General features: G+C 38.0%; 1 protein-coding gene across 2 annotated transcripts in view; it reads right to left on the minus strand.

Moving 5' to 3' along the window:
• The window catches only part of pik3r2 (phosphoinositide-3-kinase, regulatory subunit 2 (beta)), a 131,536-nt gene that overhangs the window by 88,110 nt on the left and 21,864 nt on the right, over positions 1-21,562 (minus strand). For both annotated transcript variants that reach the window (XM_062022216.1, XM_062022217.1), the window contains exon 2: positions 11,789-12,519. In XM_062022216.1, the coding sequence (XP_061878200.1) occupies positions 11,789-12,107 (319 nt within the window). In that variant the 5' untranslated portion in view covers positions 12,108-12,519. The remainder of the gene's footprint in view (positions 1-11,788; positions 12,520-21,562) is intronic.

Consider the following 21,562-nt stretch of genomic DNA (forward strand, 5'->3'; position numbering starts at 1 on the left):
ATGTTAGATCCACTATGGACTGGACTCTCACGGACTCTCACACTATTATGTTAGATCCACTATGGACTGGACTCTCACTATTATGTTAGATCCACTATGGACTGGACTCTCACACTATTATGTTAGATCCACTATGAACTGGACTCTCACTATTATGTTAGATCCACTATGGACTGGACTCTCACACTATTATGTTAGATCCACTATGAACTGGACTCTCACTATTATGTTAGATCCACTATGGACTGGACTCTCACACTATTATGTTAGATCCACTATGGACTGGACTCTCATACTATTATGTTAGATCCACTATGGACTGGACTCTCACACTATTATGTTAGATCCACTATGGACTGGACTCTCATACTATTATGTTAGATCCACTATGGACTGGACTCTCACACTATTATGTTAGATCCACTATGGACTGGACTCCCACTATTATGTTAGATCCACTATGGACTGGACTCTCACATTATTATGTTAGATCCACTATGGACTGGACTCTCACTATTATGTTAGATCCACTATGGACTGGACTCTCACTATTATGTTAGATCCACTATGGACTGGACTCCCACTATTATGTTAGATCCACTATGGACTGGACTCTCACATTATTATGTTAGATCCACTATGGACTGGACTCTCACTATTATGTTAGATCCACTATGGACTGGACTCTCACTATTATGTTAGATCCACTATGAACTGGACTCTCACTATTATGTTAGATCCACTATGAACTGGACTCTCACTATTATGTTAGATCCACTATGGACTGGACTCTCACACTATTATGTTAGATCCACTATGAACTGGACTCTCACTATTATGTTAGATCCACTATGGACTGGACTCTCACACTATTATGTTAGATCCACTATGGACTGGACTCTCACAATATTATGCTAGATCCACTCGATGTCCATTGCAACGGTTTCCCAGGGTGGGTCCCCACATCTGCGGTCCCCTCCAAGGTTTCTCATTGTCATCCCATTGGGTTGGGTTTTTCCTTGCCCTGATGTGGGATCGGAACCAAGGATGTCGTTGTGGCTTGTGCAGCCCTTTGAGACACTCGTGATTTAGGACTATATAAGTAAACATTGATTGATTGATTGAAATAGGTGATATTGGACTAATTCGGGCCTGACTGCAGTGTCCTCCACAGCCCCCCTCTCGCCCAAGGTTTCACTTGGTGCTACTGTCTCACCAAATCCCCAACACTTAACGCCTGCTACCCGACTGGTTTGTCTCAGTGCCTGTCAAAGCACCAGGACACCCTCGCCCCCCCTTCACCTGCCTTTTCTCACTCTCAAAAACTCAAGACGGGTTCTAGAAACATTTACGAGGTGTAAACTGTACCGTGTGCGGCGTCGTTGAGGCTTCTGATCATTTCGTTTGATTTAAAAAGTATGCATTTGAATGGGGGGGGGGGCACAGTGAATGAGCGGTTGGCTAAAGCCGAGGTAAAGCAGAGTTCACCGCCTCCGTGCGAGGCGCCGAACAGCGGCCATCTGTCAGAAAAGCAGGGAGAATTACAGAGAAATACAGCTTTTGACCCAGCAGGAATTTAGGGTTTCATGCAGGGACAATTCTCTTGTTACTCTGCCAAACCACAACCATCAACTAATCCCTCTGAAGGTTTTTTTTTTATTATTACTGAAATGAAGTTGTGTTTCAAACTTCCATTAGCTTTTGTTTTCGTGAGCTGGAATCCCAAAGTGTTGCCAAGGTGTCAAGCGTCTCTGGAATTAATGAACTCTTTACAGTCCCAGGGGAGAGATCTATTAGTCTGTGTTATAATTAAATGGTAATCAGGCTTGAACATGCATACGGTACTTGGGAGAATTACAGCAGGTGTATATTAACACATTTGAAATAAAAGGTGCATTAATACCATCAACAATCTTCTTCTCACAATAAAAACTTTTGTTCCAAAGGAATTAAATTTGTCCCAAATCCTACATTAGGAGTATAAAAAAAAGGACGTGCTTTAATAAGGGTGTTGATCGTTTAAATAAGTGGCGTAGTGGTTAGAGTGTCCGCCCTGTGATTGGTAGGTTGTGAGTTCAAATAGTTCAAGTCATATCAAGAATTGGGGGTTAAATCACCCAAAAATTATTCCCGGGCGTGGCCACCGCTGCTGCCCACTGCTCCCCTCACCTCCCAGGGGGTGATCAAGGGGATGGGTCAAATGCAGAGGACAAATTTCACCACACCTCGTGTGTGTGTGTGACAATCATTGGTACTTTAACTTTAAATATAAAATATAAACGGTTTAGCCTACTATATTTTCTGGACTATAAGCCACTACTTTTTTTCCAACGCTTTGAACCATGCGGCTTATAAAACGGTGCGGCCAATTTGTAGATTTTTCTTTACTAACGGCCATAATGTTTAGTATTCTACAAATAGTTTTCATATTACACCGACAGAGACACTGAAAAGGTGAAGTGAAGTGAATTACATTTATATAGCGCTTTTCTCTAGTGACTCAAAACGCTTTGCATAGTGCAACCCGATATCTAAGTTACTAAGTATCTACAGCTTTTCACACACACACACACACACACACACACACACACACACACACACACACACACACACACACACACACACACACACACACACACACACACACACACACACACAAGTGAATGCAAGGCATACTTGGTCAACAGCCATACAGGTCAGACTGAGGGTGGCCGTATGAACAACTTTAACACTGTTACAAATATGCGCCACACTGTGAACCCACACCAAACAAGAATGACAAACACATTTCGGGAGAACATCCGCACCGTAACACAACAGAACAAATACCCAAAACCCCTTGCAGCACTAACTCTTCCGGGACGCTACAATATCCATCCCCCGCTACCCCCTACCCCCAACCCAGGGAGAGCATGTCCCAAATTCCAAGCTGCTGTTTTGAGGCATGTTAAGAAAAATAATGCACTTTGTGACTTCAATAATAAATATGGCAGTGCCATGTTGGCATTTTTTTTCCATAACTTGAGTTGATTTATTTTGGAAAACCTTGTTACATTGTTTAATGCATCCAGCGGGGCATCACAACAAAATTAGGCATAATAATGTGTTAATTCCACGACTGTATATATCGGTATCGGTTGATATCGGAATATCGGATATCGGCAAAAAAGTCATTATCGGACATCTGTAGTTCAAATATAAAATATAAACGGCCTAGCCTACTATATTTCCCGGACTATAAGCCACTACTTTTTTTCCAACGCTTTGAACCATGCGGCTTATAAATCGGTGCGGCCAATTTGTAGATTTTTGGGTGGTATAGCTTGGTTGGTGGAGTGGCCGTGCCAGCAACTTGAGGGTTCCAGGTTCGATCCCCGATTCTGCCAAACTAGTCACTGCCGTTGTTTCCTTGGGCAAGACACTTTACCCACCTGCTCCCAGTGCCACCCACACTGGCTTAAAAATGTAACTTAGATATTGGGTTTCACTATGTAAAGCGCTTTGAGTCACTAGAGAAACGCGCTATATAAACATAATTCACTTCACTTCTTTACAAACGGCCATAATGTTTAGTATTCTACAAATAGTTTTCATATTACACTGACAAGACACTGAAAAGGTGTGTTATTGTTTGTTATGGCGCCATCTGTTGGACGAGTTCGCTCACTGCAAGTGCTGCTGGTTAAAAATGTACTTCCCCTTCCGTCCTTTGAACCGGAAGTATAACTGTCCATAGTGTTTCCGCTCAAAAGGATTCTTCATTCATCACTCCGAGCAAGTTGGTAAGTTTTACAATGTAACTAACAATTACTAAACCGTCCCAAGTGTGACGTCGGTAGGAGTGTTTAAGCATATTTGTACGTGCTATCATAATGTAATCATTGTCATCATCGTTTTTAGCATTAGCCAATATGCCAACACGTTTACAAGTGTTTGTGTTAGTATTAATAACTTACGACGGCATTCTTTTTGCCGTGATGATGACTTCTGTTTTGTTTGATCAGCCGTTTTACTGCCGTGTTACAGGCACTGATTGGAAACAATTAAAAAGGTATGTAGATAAACATTTACAGATATGTAATTTCACAACGTATATATATCTGCAGCTTATAGTCCGGTGCGGCTATTATATCGACAAATTATTATTATTATTTTTAAATATGATGGTTGCGGCTTAAATACGGGTGCGATCTATAGCCCGGAAAATACGGTAAAAACGAACAATAGTTTGCATTAAGGTTACGCAATATAGAGGATATACAATGATGTAAATTAGGAAGACGATTGCACTTTTTACACTATTGTTATGTCGTGATAATGCATGTTGATGGCTGTGTCCTGCAAATTTGGCAGTGACAAGAGAACGAAAGCATCCTTAACACACTGTAGCGCAGGGGTGGGCAATTCATTTTTACCGGGGGCCGGGCCGCATAAGCAACCTGAGCACTGCTGGAGGGCCACACAGACAATATTTCAATTAAATGTTGCTCAATATTATTTTTGATATACCGTAAGATAAATAATAATAATAATAATTAATAATAATCATTTCATTTAACCTAACTTAACTTTATACAAAAGCAGATTGCTTTTGATGGTTTTATTTTTAACACTGTCTTACACAACACTTCCTGATGTATAATACAATGCAAAAATGTCTATTTCTGCACAGGGTTAATTTCTGTCACTTTATCCTGCATTATCCAACCTTTTTCCCCGTCAGATTTGGACAACCATCTGTTGTTAAAAATTGTTTTTAATCATATTTATTTTATATTGTTTTTTATAATAGTTTTATTTTTAATTATTTTTTGTTTTTATTCAGTCATTGGTGGAGCTAAGGATAATATTTGAATATTGTTTTTAATATTGTTGTGCAGCACTTTGGAAACATTTTGTTGTTTAAATGTGCTATATAAATAAAGTGGATTGGATTGGATTGTCACACCTGCCAGCTTGTCCCATTTCAGTCCTAACATGTCCAAACACGCATTTACCTATGTGAACAAGTTTTTACCTGTGGTTGTCTCTTTAATTGACTGCATGGCTGCCAGGTCCTCCGTGATTTGAAAGTCTGCAGTTATCCCACGTAAGAAGATGAGCAGCTGGGCGGTGTCACGTACATCGCAGCTCTCATCCAAAGCCAGCGAAAAACAGTCAAAGTCTCCGGGCATTATCAGCGCAACAGAGTCCAATAAGCACTCCTTAATAAACTCTCCGTCAGAAAACGCCTTACTTTTTCTGGCGTTTTTGTGAGAAATGACGAAACTTGTCCTGACAGCTGCATCTCTGGGGGTGTGAAATTTGGCAAAAAGTCCTTGTTGGGTTTGCAGTTTTACCATCAACGCATCAGCCTCCCTTGCGCGCGCTTCATCAGACAGATTCCGGTATTTTTCCTCGTGCTTCGTCGTGTAGTGGCGATTCAAATGATATTCTTTAAACACAGCAAGCTGTGTACCACACATTAAGCACACGGCTTTACCTTTAATTTCTGTAAAGAATTACTAGGCAGTCCATGTCTTGTTGGAAACACGCCATTCGTCATCAACTTTTCTCTTTTTAGCGTCTCATCACTTGTCGCTGTGCACCTTCACTCACAGGTTACACCCGGACATACGCCCATAAATAACACTTTTCAAAATAAAAGCAGCACAGTTGTATTGCGCGCACGACATAGATGTTTTTTAAACTTTATTTTGTAATTTATAATTGCCGCTGTTCACATTCACTCACAATCACGCACGCGCATACGTCCACATGGAAGTAATACAAATAACGCTTTTCAAAACAAAAGCAGCACCGTTGTATTGCACACTCGACATAGATACTTTTTAAAATGTATTTTGTAATTTATGATTGGCCTCACACGGGCCGGACAGGGACGCACAAAGGGCCGGATGTGGCCCGCGGGCCGCCGAATGCCCAGGTCTGCTGTAGCATCCTCGAGTGCAGCAAAACCACTACTAATTCAGCAATCCTCACCTCCATGGCGGCAAATAAAATAATTTGTTTACAAGTATCATCCCCAGAGGACGAGGAATAGCCAAACATGCTACACTCCTCACCGTACCAGGTCATGCCAACCGCAAGCAAGAGCGCTTGAACATGAACAAAGGTGGATGGATCGTTACAAATATAGACGATATTGAGCAAATTATCAGTACATGGTCGATACTACAGTGGTTACATTGATTTTTTTTTTTTTTTTTTAATCATTTTTTGTCGTTTTTGTTATTGTTTAAAACTCGGCAAACAAGTCACTTTAAGCCCAAGAGGGCTTAAAGAGCAAAAATATTTAAATCAAAGCCTATAGTAGGAAATTTATGAAATATTTAATTGACATTGGTACACCGCCATCCTGTGATTTTGTCCGATTACATATATATAAAAAAAAAAAAAGTTAATTCAATGATCTTAAAAATTTAAGTATCAGCATTGGTATGATGTACATGATCTATACCCACATTTGTAGTCTCAACTAGAGATGTCCGATAATATCGGACAGCCGATATTATCGGCCGATAAATGCCTAAAATATAATATCGGAAATTATCGGTATCGGTTATCTATAGTTATATTTTGATAAACAATCATAAATGAATCTTTCAGCACATACACAATGTTGACATCTATAGTTATATTTTGATAAACAATCATAAATGAATCTTTCAGCACGTACACAATGTTGACATCTATAGTTATATTTTGATAAACAATCATAAATGAATCTTTCAGCACATACACATTGTTGACATCTATAGTTATATTTTGATAAACAATCATAAATGAATCTTTCAGCACATACACAATGTTGACATCTATAGTTATATTTTGATAAACATTTAAATTAATCTTTCAGCACGTACACAATGTTGACATCTATGGTTATTTTTTCTTAATCATAAATAAATCCTTCAGCACATACACGATGTTGACATCTATAGTTATATTTTGATAAACAATCATAAATGAATCTTTCAGCATGTACACAATGTTGACATCTATAGTTATATTTTGATAAACAATCATAAATGAATCTTTCAGCACGTACACAATGTTAACATCTATAGTCATATTTTGGTAAACAAATTTGATAAACTATCATAAATGAATCTTTCAGCACGTACACAATGTTAACATCTATAGTTATATTTTGGTAAACAAATTTGATAAACTATCATAAATGAAACTTTCAGCACATACACAATGTTGACATCTATAGTTATTTTTTGCTTATCAATCATAAATGAATCTATCAGCACGTACACAATGTTGACATCTAGTTATATTTTGATAAACAATCATAAATGAATCTTTCAGCACGTACACAATGTTGACATCTATAGTTATTTTTTGCTTAACAATCATATATGAATCTTTCAGCACATACACAATGTTGACATCTATAGTTATTTTTTTGCTTAACAATCATAAATGAATCTTTCAGCACATACACAATGCTGACATCTATAGTTATATTTTGATAAACAAATTTGATAAACTATCATAAATGAATCTTTCAGCACAAACACAATGTTGACATGTATAGTTATTTTTTGCTTAACAATCATACATGAATATTTCAGCACATACACAATGTTGACATCTGTAGTTATTTTTTGCTTAACAATCATAATTGGATCTTTCAGCACATACACAATGTTGACATCTATGGTTATATTTTGATAAACAATCATAAATTAATCTTTCAGCACATACAAAGTTGACATCTATAGTTATATTTTGATAAACAATCAAATGAACCTTTCAGCACGTAAACAATGTTGACATCTATAGTTATATTTTGACATACAATCATAAATGAATATTTCAGCATGTACACAATGTTGACATCTATGGTTATATTTTGATAAACAATCATAAATGAATCTTTCAGCACGTACACAATGTTAACATCTATAGTTATATTTTGGTAAACAAATTTCATAAACTATCATAAATGAATCTTTCAGCACATACGCAATGTTGACATCTATAGTTATTTTTTGCTTATCAATAATAAATGAATCTTTCAGCACATACACAATGTTGACATCTAGTTATATTTTGATAAACAATCATAAATGAATCTTTCAGCACATACACAATGTTGACATCTATAGGTATATTTTGATACACAATCATAAATGAATCTTTCAGCACGTACACAATGTTGAAATCTATAGGTATATTTTGATAAACGATTATAAATTAATCTTTCAGCACATACACAATGTTGACATCTATAGTTATATTTTGATAAACAATCATAAATGCATCTTTCAGCACGTACACAATGTTGATATCTATAGTTATTTTTTGCTTATCAGTCATAAATTAATCTTTCAGCACATACACAATGTTGACATCTAGTTATATTTTGATAAACAATCATAAATGAATCTTTCAGCACATACACAATGTTGACATCTATAGTTATATTTTGATAAACAATCATAAATGAATCTTTCAGCACATACACAATGTTGAAATCTATAGTTATATTTTGATAAACAATCATAAATGAATCTTTCAGCACGTACACAATGTTGACATCTATAGTTATATTTTGATAAACAAATTTGATAAACTATCATAAATGAATGTTTCAGCACATACACAATGTTGACATCTAAAGTTATATTTTGATAAACAATCATAAAACAATCTTTCAGCACATACACAATGTTGACATCTATAGTTATATTTTGATAAACAATCATAAATGAATCTTTCAGCACATACACAATGTTGACATCTATAGGTATATTTTGATAAACAATCATAAATGAATCTTTCAGCACGTACACAATGTTAACATCTATAGTTATATTTTGGTAAACAAATTTGATAAACTATCATAAATGAATCTTTCAGCACATACACAATGTTGACATCTATAGTTATTTTTTGCTTATCAATCATAAATTAATCTTTCAGCACATACACAATGTTGACATCTAGTTATATTTTGATAAACAATCATAAATGAATCTTTCAGCACATACACAATGTTGACATCTATAGGTATATTTTGATACACAATCATAAATGAATCTTTCAGCACGTACACAATGTTGAAATCTATAGGTATATTTTGATAAACGATTATAAATTAATCTTTCAGCACATACACAATGTTGACATCTATAGTTATATTTTGATAAACAATCATAAATGCATCTTTCAGTACGTACACAATATTGATATTTATAGTTATTTTTTGCTTATCAGTCATAAATTAATCTTTCAGCACATACACAATGTTGACATCTATAGTTATATTTTGTAGGGCTGCAACTAACGATTAATTTGATAATCGATTAATCTGTCGATTATTACTCCGATTAATCGATTAATAATCGGATAAAAGAGACCAACTACATTTCTATCCTTTCCAGTATTTTATTGAAGAAAAACAGCATACTGGCACCATACTTATTTTGATTATTGTTTCTCAGCTGTTTGTACATGTTGCAGTTTATAAATAAAGGTTTATTTAAAAAAATTTTAAAATTTTTTTAAAAATCTATGCTATGCATGCGCATAGCATAGATCCAACGAATCGATGACTAAATTAATCGGCAACTATTTTTATAATCGATTTTAATCGATTAGTTGTTGCAGCCCTAATATTTTGATAAACAATCATAAATGCATCTTTCAGCACATACACAATGTTGACATCTATAGTTATTGTTTGCTTATCAATCATAAATGAATCTTTCAGCACATACACAATGTTGACATCTAGTTATATTTTGATAAACAATCATAAATGAATCTTTCAGCACATAGACAATGTTGACATCTATAGTCATATTTTGATAATCATAAATTAATCTTTCAGCACGTACACAATGTTGACATCTATAGTTATTTTTTGCTAAACAATCATAAATGAATCTTTCAGCACATACACAATGTTGACATCTATAGTTATTTTTTGCTTAATCAAATGAATCTTTCAGCACATACACAATGCTGACATCTATAGTTATATTTTGATAAACAAATTTGATAAACTATCATAAATGAATCTTTCAGCACAAACAATGTTGACATGTATAGTTATTTTTTGCTTAACAATCATAAATGAATCTTTCAGCAAATACACAATGTTGACCTCTGTAGTTATTTTTTGCTTAACAATCATAAATGGAACTTTCAGCACATACACAATGTTGACATCTATGGTTATATTTTGATAAACAATCATAAATGAATCTTTCAGCACATACACAATGCTGACATCTATAGTTATATCTTGATAAACAAATTTGATAAACTATCATAAATGAATCTTTCAGCACATACACAATGTTGACATCTGTAGTTATTTTTTGCTTAACAATCATAAATGAATCTTTCATCACATAAACAATGTTGACATTTGTAGTTATTTTTTGCTTAACAATCATAAATGGAACTTTCAGCACATACACAATGTTGACATCTATAGTTATATTTTGATAAACAATCATAAATGAATCTTTCAGCACATACACAATGTTGAAATCTATAGTTATATTTTGATAAACAATCATAAATGAATCTTTCAGCACATACACAACGTTGATATCTAATAAATAAACGAGAAAATGGATGGATGGATCATAAATGAGTCTTTCAGAATCTTTCTAGTACAAAAGTATTACTTCAAAAAACATTCATGTGACACAGCATTTTGTTAATGTGTTATTGGGTATAGTTCATTTCTATGACATATTTCTGCTCAAACTCTTAGTGGATATGTCCCGATACAGCATCTACATGTACATATCAATGTAAATAACTTTAAAAAATAAATAAATAATTTTTTTAAAAATACCTCCCGATATTCAAAATGTAAAAAGAGATAAAGGCATCATGAAATGACAAAAAGCTGACAAGTTTATATCATTAATGAATAAAAAAATTGTTATATATATATATACACTACCGTTCAAAAGTTTGGGGTCACCCAAACAATTTTGTGGAATAGCCTTCATTTCTAAGAACAAGAATAGACTGTCGAGTTTCAGATGAAAGTTCTCTTTTTCTGGCCATTTTGAGCGTTTAATTGACCCCACAAATGTGATGCTCCAGAAACTCAATCTGCTCAAAGGAAGGTCAGTTTTGTAGCTTCTGTAACGAGCTAAACTGTTTTCAGATGTGTGAACATGATCGCACAAGGGTTTTCTAATCATCAATTAGCCTTCTGAGCCAATGAGCAAACACATTGTACCATTAGAACACTGGAGTGATAGTTGCTGGAAATGGGCCTCTATACACCTATGTAGATATTGCACCAAAAACCAGACATTTGCAGTTAGAATAGTCATTTACCACATTAGCAATGTATAGAGTGTATTTCTTTAAAGTTAAGACTAGTTTAAAGTTATCTTCATTGAAAAGTACAGTGCTTTTCCTTCTAAAATAAGGACATTTCAATGTGACCCCAAACTTTTGAACGGCAGTGTGTATATATATATATATATATATATATATATATATATATATATATATATATATATATATGTTTGCCTTGGTGCCCTAAAATATGAGTCCTCCTTTAAGGCAACACTTGCATTGACCTTAAAAAGTAAAAATTCGAGGCCTGTATATATCGATGAGAACTAAGAAGATATATTTGTCATAAAATAATTGTAATAAAAACTAAACACTTTCTCATTTTAGTAGGAAAAGATTTATCTGCAGCTTACTTTTTTTTTTTTTTAAGTTGTTTGTTTTAAAAACAACAGACTGAGAAAGCTTGGAGAATAGAGAAGAAAGCAAGCGTCCTCACCTTGACATGTGTCCGGTCTCGGCGCGGCAGGCAGCGGCCGCTGAGACCGGGGTTGACTGGACGGGAGCGCCATCTTGACGGGGCCCACGTACTGAACGTACGTCCCGGGGAAGTCGCCTCTCTGCTTGGAGCGCTCGTTGTACCCCAGGAGCCAGCCGAGGCATTCCGGCTCCTCAGCGCGGCCCGGGTGGTAGTTCTCCATGGACAGGAGGGACGCCTTGCTCACCACCAGCAGGTCCCCCGGCTGCAGGTCCAAGTCCTCCTCCTGGTCTTTAGTGAACGCGTACAGCGCCCGGTACTGGAAACCCTCTGTTGCCATTTTGCGTGGGGGGGCACAATTCAAAATGGCCGCCGACAGAGGATTATACGGCGCGGGGCCGGGAAAACCGGAAAGGTTTATGAGTCACTGAAGATGATGTCGAGGGACGCCAGAGTCACCCAAAGCTGAGAAGCATTTTCCCAAGTCTGACCTTCCCACTCTTCTCTCAGACCTGCCCGGTGTTGGTGAAGTGGTGCACTTTCCTCAGCTTGATACCCCGGTTGAGCCAGACGATGGAGCAGAGGGAGAGCGTAGGCAACATGCTCTTGCGAGGCCGGATGCTATCGGAGCGGCCTGCTGCGCTCCGATCAAGTGGTCTAAATCAGGAGTGCCGGTGGCAGAGTGGGACGGTCTTTAATCCTCTTCGGTTCTGTGACGCTCCCGCATGTTCTGGACGGGGATTACGGCCAACCTGCAGCACAACACAAGCCCAAAAAGAGAAGAATGTGAGGAGTGATCCAAAAAAGGTGTCATACTTACGAAAGAACGCAAGAAGCAGGAGTTTGGGTTTATTTGGAACATGCACGCATACAACTAGGGCTGGGCAATACATGGATATATACCCGATATATCACGGGTTTGTCTCTGCGATATAGAAAATGACTATATCGTGATATTGGAGTATACCAGGCATGGGCAATTATTTTGCCTCGGGGGGCCAAATTTAGAGAAACAAATGTGTCTGAGGGCTAGGGTTGGGTATCGCTTGAATTCGAACGATTCCGATTCCGATTCTTTGTTTCGATTCCGATTCCTGGCGATTCTCGATTCCGATTCTTTTAAGAGGCAGGGTCAAAAAAAAGTTTAGGATATTTTAAATGAGCTAGCTAACCTACAGTCTTTCTGAATGAAATAGTCTGACATTCTCCATCAATTTTAATTCTATTAACTTTTTATGAACTTTACTATAAATTCCTCACAGGGCTGTTTTCAACTAGAATATAAATATCAAATCTATGACCTTGAATATAAATATTATAAATTATGAATACATTTTCCCAGGGGTACACTTTCCTCAAGAGAGCTTTATTTTTGAAAACCTCATGAAAACTAGGGATGTCCGATAATGGCTTTTTGCAGATAACCGATATTCCGATATTGTCCAACTCTTTAATTACCGATACCGATTTTAACCGATACCGATATCAACCGATATATGCAGTCGTGGAATTAACACATTATTATGCCTAATTTGGACAACCAGGTATGGTGAAGATAAGGTACTTTTTTTAAAAATTTGTAAAATAAGATAAATAAATTAAAAACATTTTCTTGAATAAAAAAGAAAGTACAACAATATAAAAACAGTTACATAGAAACTAGTAATGAATGAAAATTAGTAAAATTAACTGTTAAAGGTTAGTACTATTAGTGGACCAGCAGCACGCACAATCATGTGTGCTTACGGACTGTATCCCTTGCAGACTGTATTGATATATATTGATATATAATGTAGGAACCAGAATATTAATAACAGAAAGAAACAACCCTTTTGTGTGAATGAGTGTAAATGGGGGAGGGATGTTTTTTGGGTTGGTGCACTAATTATAAGTGTATATTGTGTTTTTTATGTTGATTTAATTTTAAAAAAACAAACAAACAAAAAAAACAAACAAAAAAAAACGATACCGATAATAAAAAAACGGTACAGATAATTTCCGATATTACATTTTAACGCATATATCGGCAGGCCGATATTATTGGACATCTCTAATGAAAACACATTTACACATAAGTGTATGATGCTGCAGGAAACCTCATGAAAACACATTTACACATAAGTGTATGACGCTGCAGGAAACCTCATGAAAACACATTTACACATAAGTGTATGATGCTGCAGGAAACCTCATGAAAACACATTTACACATAAGTGTATGATGCTGCAGGAAACCTCATGAAAACACATTTACACACACAAGTGTATGATGCTGCAGGTACTTAAAAATGTTACCGTGCTCCCACTGATGGGCTAACCTGGTGCAGAAAAGCAAATAAACAATAAGAAACAACTTGCAAAACCCAGTCCAGATTAGCAGCAGGTACAGTATAAAATCAGAGACAGTTCTTGTTTAGGAAAATGACCATATCCGCCTTCTCAGGCAGGATGCGTGAGCGTTCTGGACAGATAGTGTCTCCTGCTGTGGAAAATACACGTTCGCTGGGTGTGGAAGAAGCTTGAACGCATAAATAGGAGAAAGCGAGATATGACAGCAAAGGATAAGTCTGTTGTTGGTTCCACCGGACCACCACCATGCAGCAGGGTCGTCAGACATAAGTATCGGTGGAACGTCCTGGTACATCTGCAGCTCTCTCTCCACTCGTTTCTTGATGGACATGGAGCTCTGTTATTTCGCGGTTATTTAATTTTTTTTTGTAAAGTAAAGCCACACTTTCGACCGCCGACGCCCGCTATCCATGCTTGAGCTTGACTGACTCGCTCGGCTATGCTAACACTTCCGGCGGTGGGCGCTTCTTCATTGGTGTTCAGCGGCTTCTTCTTCCGGTTCGGCGGACATATTTTTTTCCGGTCGGCGGACTGGTATCGAAAACAGGAATCGAAATTTAAACTTTTGAACGATTCCGGGAGAATCGGAAAGTTAGTCCCGGTTCCAGTCGATACTCGATACCCAACCCTACTGAGGGCCGGTATATCTATTTTTAGGAACACTAATACAAAATCTCACAATAATGTCTGATTGAAATAGGGATGATACTCGAAACCGGTTTTCCCGGTTGTTCGATAAGAAAAGAACCGAGTCCTTGGACTCTAATCCCTTTTTGAGAACCGGTACCCGTTATCGAGACCACTATAGTACAGAAAAAGAGTTGGTTCTTTATTCGAACCGCTAGGAACGAATCCCGTCCCGACCAGAAATGCCCCGTGAGACATCACAAGAAATGACGTCACGTAGCTCAGTCATAATGCTAGGTTCACACCAACGGCGCTTTGACGGCGCTTTAAAGCAGCATGCAAAGCGGCATGCAAAGCGGCATGCAAAGCGGCATGCAAAGCGGCATGCAAAGCGGCATGCAAAGCGGCATGCAAAGCGGCATGCAAAGCGGCATGCAAAGCGGCGTTAAAGCGTAACAAAGCGTGATTAAAGCGTGAGGGTCCTAATGGATCGTGGGAAAGCTTGTAGTGAAGCGGGACATGCGGCAAGATCGGCAAATTTTTTTTAAACGGTTTCAAAAAATTCGGCGCTCTGTCAAGAATGGAATAAAGCGCCGAGAGCGTATCAAAGCGTGACAAAGCTCAGCAAAGCTTGACTCAAAGCGTAGGAAAGCTTAACAGATCTTGGTTCAAAGCGCGGACCCCGGTCGCCACCGCATGCCACCAGACAACCCTCACGCTTTAACGCCGCTTTGCATGCCGCTTTAAAGCGCCGTCAAAGCGCCGTTGGTGTGAACCTAGCATTACAAACGTTCGTAGCACCTCTTCCAAATGACGGCGCTTTGCTCGCCGCTTTGAAGCGCGGCAAGCGCCGTTGGTGTGAACCAGGCATTAGGCGCAGATAGGGAAATCAGGAAAAACAATGGACCGGAAAAAGCGCTCCAAAGTATAATGAAGTTCAAAACAAAAGGTATAATCCAATGAATAACTTTACTGAGAGATTTGAGCAGGGTACAAACACATGACCAACACTTTTACGACCAACCGGAAACATAGCAACCAGGCTAGCAACGCACCTCCTTTACGGCAGCTGTCGCAACGTTCTTAAAGCAACCGCAGCACATACATATATATACAACACATCTCCCTTTTTTAACTTTTGTTTTTCTTTCCTTGTAAACAAAACAAAATCACACTGTATATGTGTTGTCTGTCTAATTATAAATAATGCAGACGAGGCGTGTTGGCTGAGTTCTTGACGTTTACTTTCACAGCGTGCTCATAACCTCATTCTTAGCTGCCGGGTGGCGACATGCAACAACACTTTTCGGGGCTACCGCACATGCTCGTCACTCCCGTTGCATGCTGGGTAGTGTAGTTGTTATATTCCCTAGCTCATAACATCACATCACATCCATCTATCTATCTACCCTATAAAGAAATAATGTTAACTCAATAAAGTGTATTTCTTTTTTTAGCTTTAACTTTTCATTTTTTAACACTGTAACCACATTTGCAAACAACTTTTCTGTTCATAGAATTTTCTTTCAATAAAGAAATAAAGTGCAAAAATGTCAAAGCATCATAACAAACAGTTATGTCAAATAGCAGCAGAAGTGAAACTTTTTAGAGAGCTGTATTATTTTAAGTTTTGTGCCCAAGGGACTGATTTTATTTAACACTATATTATTATTTATACACCTATAGTGATCACAAAGACAGGTTGTTTTTGTGTTACTGTATATATTTGTTTTTCTGAAAAATCCCACTTAATATACTTTGGGTAACAACAGTCATTTATTTATTTTATTTTATTTTTTTAGGGGGGGTAACAGTCAATATTTATTTATTTATTAGATTTAATTTTTTTCTTATATAATAAAAGTGAGCTTTTGTTAAACCAAATATTGTGTGTTTTTTTCCATAAACAACAACCTATCTGGTATCGATAAGAGAATCGATAAGGAATCGGTTCGATAAGAGGATTCGATAATAGGCTCGAACTCGATAATTTCTTATCAAACATCATCCCTAGATTGAAAGTTAGAAATTGAATTTTAAATTTTTTTACTGAATGAGACACCCAGAATGTACATGAAAATAAAGAATGTGGGATTTACATTATCTATGAAGGATAAAACACTGAATATTGACAACATATGAACGTCACACCCCCTTTCGATCGACATATTTTACAATCAAGCAAAATGCAATAAACACAGCGAAATATGAACGCGAACGGTAAAAAAAAGACCCATCTACAATCTGATATAACTGATATATCGCAAAGCTTTAGAACTTTGCTGTAAAAAAAACCCGCATTTCAGGCTGGCCGCTCTGGAAACACTCTGTGGAAACACTCCCCGCCCACACTGCTTGGTGCCTCGTCTGAGCTGCTGTGACTTAATTACCATAGTAACTAATTAGATGACCATAGTAACTAATTAGATGACCATAGTAACTAGTATATCATGCAAAAGCACAGATTCCAACCATTGAAATACTTTGTATAGTTGAAGACTTACGGTCATTAGAATACATCACTGCACATCATAATGGCAGCTACACTTTCCATCTTAAAGATCTAAAAAAAATTATTTGGAAATGTCCGGCGGGCCGGATTGAAAAGCTTAACGGGCCGCATTTGGTCCCCAGGCCTTAATTTGCCCAGGTCTGGAGTATACGTTCTCACGCAGTTGCTTTTAGCTGCGGGCATTACACTACAGGCTCTTCTCACTCTTTCTTGTCTCTCCTTCTCACAGAGACATAAAACAAGCGCACCTTCTTACATACTGTACGTCACATACTGTCGCGCGTGCAACGTCATACGCTCTCCCGGAGCAGAGAGGTAGCGGCATGGTAACATTAGTTGTGATTAGAGATGTCCGATAATATCGGACTGCCGATATTATCGGCCGATAAATGCTTTAAAATGTAATATCGGAAATTATCGGTATCGGTTTAAAAATTATCGGTATCGGTTTCAAAAAGTGAAATGTATGACTTTTTAAAACGCTGCTGTGTACACGGACGTAGGGAGAAGTACAGAGCGCCAATAAACCTTAAAGGCACTGCCTTTGCCTGCCGGCCCAGTCACATAATATCTACGGCTTTTCACACACACAAGTGAATGCAATTCATACTTGGTCAACAGCCATACAGGTCACACTGAGGGTTGCCGTATAAACATCTTTAACACTGTTACAAATATGCGCCACACTGTGAACCCACACCAAACAACAATGACAAACACATTTCGGGAGAACATCCGCACCGTAACACAACATAAACACAACAGAACAAATACCCAGAACCCCTTGCAGCACTAACTCTTCCGGGACGCTACAATATACACCCCCCCTCCCCCACCTCAACCTCCTCATGCTTTCTCAGGGAGAGCATGTCCCAAATTCCAAGCTGCTGTTTTGAGGCATGTTAAAAAAAATAATGCACTTTGTGACTTCAATAATAAATATGGCAGTGCCATGTTGGCATTTTCCCCCATAACTTGAGTTGATTTATTTTAGAAAACCTTGTTACATTGTTTAATGCATCCAGCGGGGCATCACAACAAAATTAGGCATAATAATGTGTTAATTCCACGACTGTATATATCAGTATCGGTTGATATCGGAATCGGTAACTAAGAGTTGGACAATATCGGAATATCGGATACCGGCAAAAAAGCCATTTTCGGACATCTCTAGTTGTGATGCTAGCGGAGAGGTGCGAGTGGTAATACGAGAGAAAGAAGGTGTGAATCTGGTAACAAATGGAAGAATAATTAATTCCCAAGAAAAACAGCAGGGGGTCCATCGTCTGGCGGTGGTTTGGCTTCAAGCGGGAAGATGTTGAACAGACAACCGTAATATGTCAAGTGTGAGGCAAAAGCGTTGCTAAAAAAGTAGCATTTCTGCTAATTCGTAGCATCGTTTTAAAAGTCACCCGCTAGAGAATGAAGAATGCTTGATACTCCGCATGTCAACATCTCCGGCCGGTGCCACACCCACAAAATGCCCAAGCAACCATTTCCAGATCAACAACGTATGAAAAAAATAGTCAACAACAGAAGGAGATAACGTCCGCAGGAACCTACCACATAGTGAAGGACATACACTATTTGATTTCCTATTATGCAGCATTTTTATTTGACACTTATTGAAATATCTTGTGTGACATCATGCACAAAAGTGCACTTTATTTGTTTTAAACTATTGTAGTGGCGTTCTGTACAAAAAGTGCACTTTAATTTAGTGTTGTTTTGATATGTCATCTTAGTGACATCATGCACAAAAGTGCACTAATAGCTTGTTTTAAAATGTCTCTGACAATCTTGCACTTTCTGTTTTGAAATGACATGAATGTTTGTGCCACTGCTTAATAACTGTTTAATAAATAGACTTTTGCTAAATTGACTTAGTTGTGATTTCCCTCTCTGCATGAAAGTTTAAAATGAGCATATATTAATGCAGTATGAAGAAGAATGTTTTAATGTAGACACATAGAATCATCATACTGCTGTGATTATATGCATCAAGTGTTCATTCAAGGCTAAGGCAAAATATGGAGATATATATCGTGTATCGTGACATGGCCTAAAAATATCGATATATTAATAAAAGGCCATATCGCCCAGCCCTACATACAACATGATACATCACAATTTCCAGTTTATATATAATATGCAACATTTTCCCCCAAAAATATCTCAAAGTGGAATATTTAATGTGACGTAATTGGAGCCTTGAATAGGTCAATAATTCATAATGACATTGATTTTGATTTATTATTATTTTTTAAAGAAATAAACAGCCTGCCTGGCAGCTTTGTGTTATTAGAGTAAACATTGCAACATTTTCTTGTTACATTTCACCTGTTTGCTCTTTTATACCACTTTTTATGTTTTTGATTTTTTCCAATTGTATTTTTAAAATGTGCCGTGGGGCCGTTAAAAAATGACCTGCGGGCCGCAAATGTCCCCCGGGCCGCACTTTGGACACCCCTGGCTTAATCCATTCCCATCATTTAATTCCACATACTGATGTACTAAAGGTTGTAAGTGTTGTACGTGCGTACAAATGTTTTAAATTAAATGTATCTCTAAGATTATATTTCTCCTCTTTTGTTGAGAAGAATTGTCGTATATTCTTGGCTAGCGGGTTATAGTTTGCTTTGTGCATCATTTTAGCTGTTTGCAAATTCACTATGTCGTGGAATTTCAGTATTTTCGATTCAATAAATAAAGTGTTTGTATGGTCTCTATATCCAACATTATGTATTATTCTAACTGGTCTTTTTTGTAACACCGTTAATGAATGAAGTGTACTTTTGTAGTTATTTCCTCACGTTTCTACACAATGGGATACATTTCACAGCCGAGCTTAGATACGTGCATGAAAATGGCGAACATGCGCTTGTGCAGTTTTCTGCACGATGACGCTGCGTCACTACCAAACAGCAAACTGGGTCCCTGGTCGGGAGCCTCCGTTCCCTCCACGCCACGTTCACACGCACACAATTTGTGAAATCAACATTCCCTGCGAGTCGTCGCACATTCCTAGGAAAATATTCCGAAGCGCGAGAATACGGGAAAAAAAACGTACTAGAATTTAGAAGCCTTTGCAACATTTCGTTATCTGCAAGTGAGAAAAGAAGGCAGCGTGTTGTTGCCTGGGAAATATTTCTGGCTTCATTCTGTCAGAAGAGCTACATGGCTCCATGGCGAGATGACAGATAGTGACACTTAAAACATCACCAATTTACCTTCTGAAATATTACCACGCACAAAATAAACAAGCGGCAAGTCAAATGATGAACAAATAACGCTTCTAAAGAGTGGATTTTAGGCATAACACATCGGTTTGTAAATGTCAAATTATTGTGGCGAAATCGGTGAAAAACGTTGTCCGTACTGTCGCGGAGGAGAGCGGGCCCAAAAAACGTCCAGAAGTTCCAGTTACTGGGGGGGAAGAAATGGCGAGTGAGGACGAGGAGATGAGATTAGGGTATGCAGATTAAGAACAACATCTGCAGTTCTCAGGTGAAGAAGCCGAGCTTAGATACGTGCATGAAAATGGCGAACATGCGCTTGTGCAGTTTTCGGCACGATGCCGCTGCGTCACCACCAAACAGCAAACTGGGTCCCTGGACGGGAGCCTACGTTCTCTCCACGCCACGTTCACACACGCACAATGTGTGAAATCAACATTCCCTGCGAGTCGTCGCACATTCCCAGGAAAATATTCAGAAGCGCGAGAATACGAGAAAAAAGAACGTACTAGAATTTAGAAGCCTTCGCAACATTTCGTTATCTGCAAGTGAGAAAAGAAGGCGGCGTGTTGTTGCCTGGGAAATATTTCTGCCTTCATTCTGTCAGGCATGGCTCCATGGCGAGATGACAGATAGTGACACTTAAAACATCACCAAATTACCTTCTCAAATATTACCACGCACAAAATAAACAAGCGGCAAGTCAAATGATGAACAAATAACGCTTCTAAAGAGTGGATTTTAGGCATAACACATCGGTTTGTAAATGTCGAATTATTGTGGCGAAATCGGTGAAAAACGTTGTCCGTACCGTCGCAGAGGAGAGCAGGCCCAAAAAACGTCCCGAAGTTCCAGTTACTGGGGGGGAAGAAATGGCGAGTGAGGACGAGGAGATGAGATTAGGGTATGCAGATTAAGAACAACATCTGCAGTTCTCAGGTGAAGAAGCCGAGCTTAGATACGTGCATGAAAATGGCGAACATGCGCTTGTGCAGTTTTCGGCACGATCCCGCTGCGTCACCACCAAACAGCAAACTGGGTCCCTGGACGGGAGCCTACGTTCTCTCCACGC

This window comes from Entelurus aequoreus, linkage group LG16, assembly GCF_033978785.1.
Source record: "Entelurus aequoreus isolate RoL-2023_Sb linkage group LG16, RoL_Eaeq_v1.1, whole genome shotgun sequence".
NCBI lineage: Eukaryota > Metazoa > Chordata > Actinopteri > Syngnathiformes > Syngnathidae > Entelurus > Entelurus aequoreus.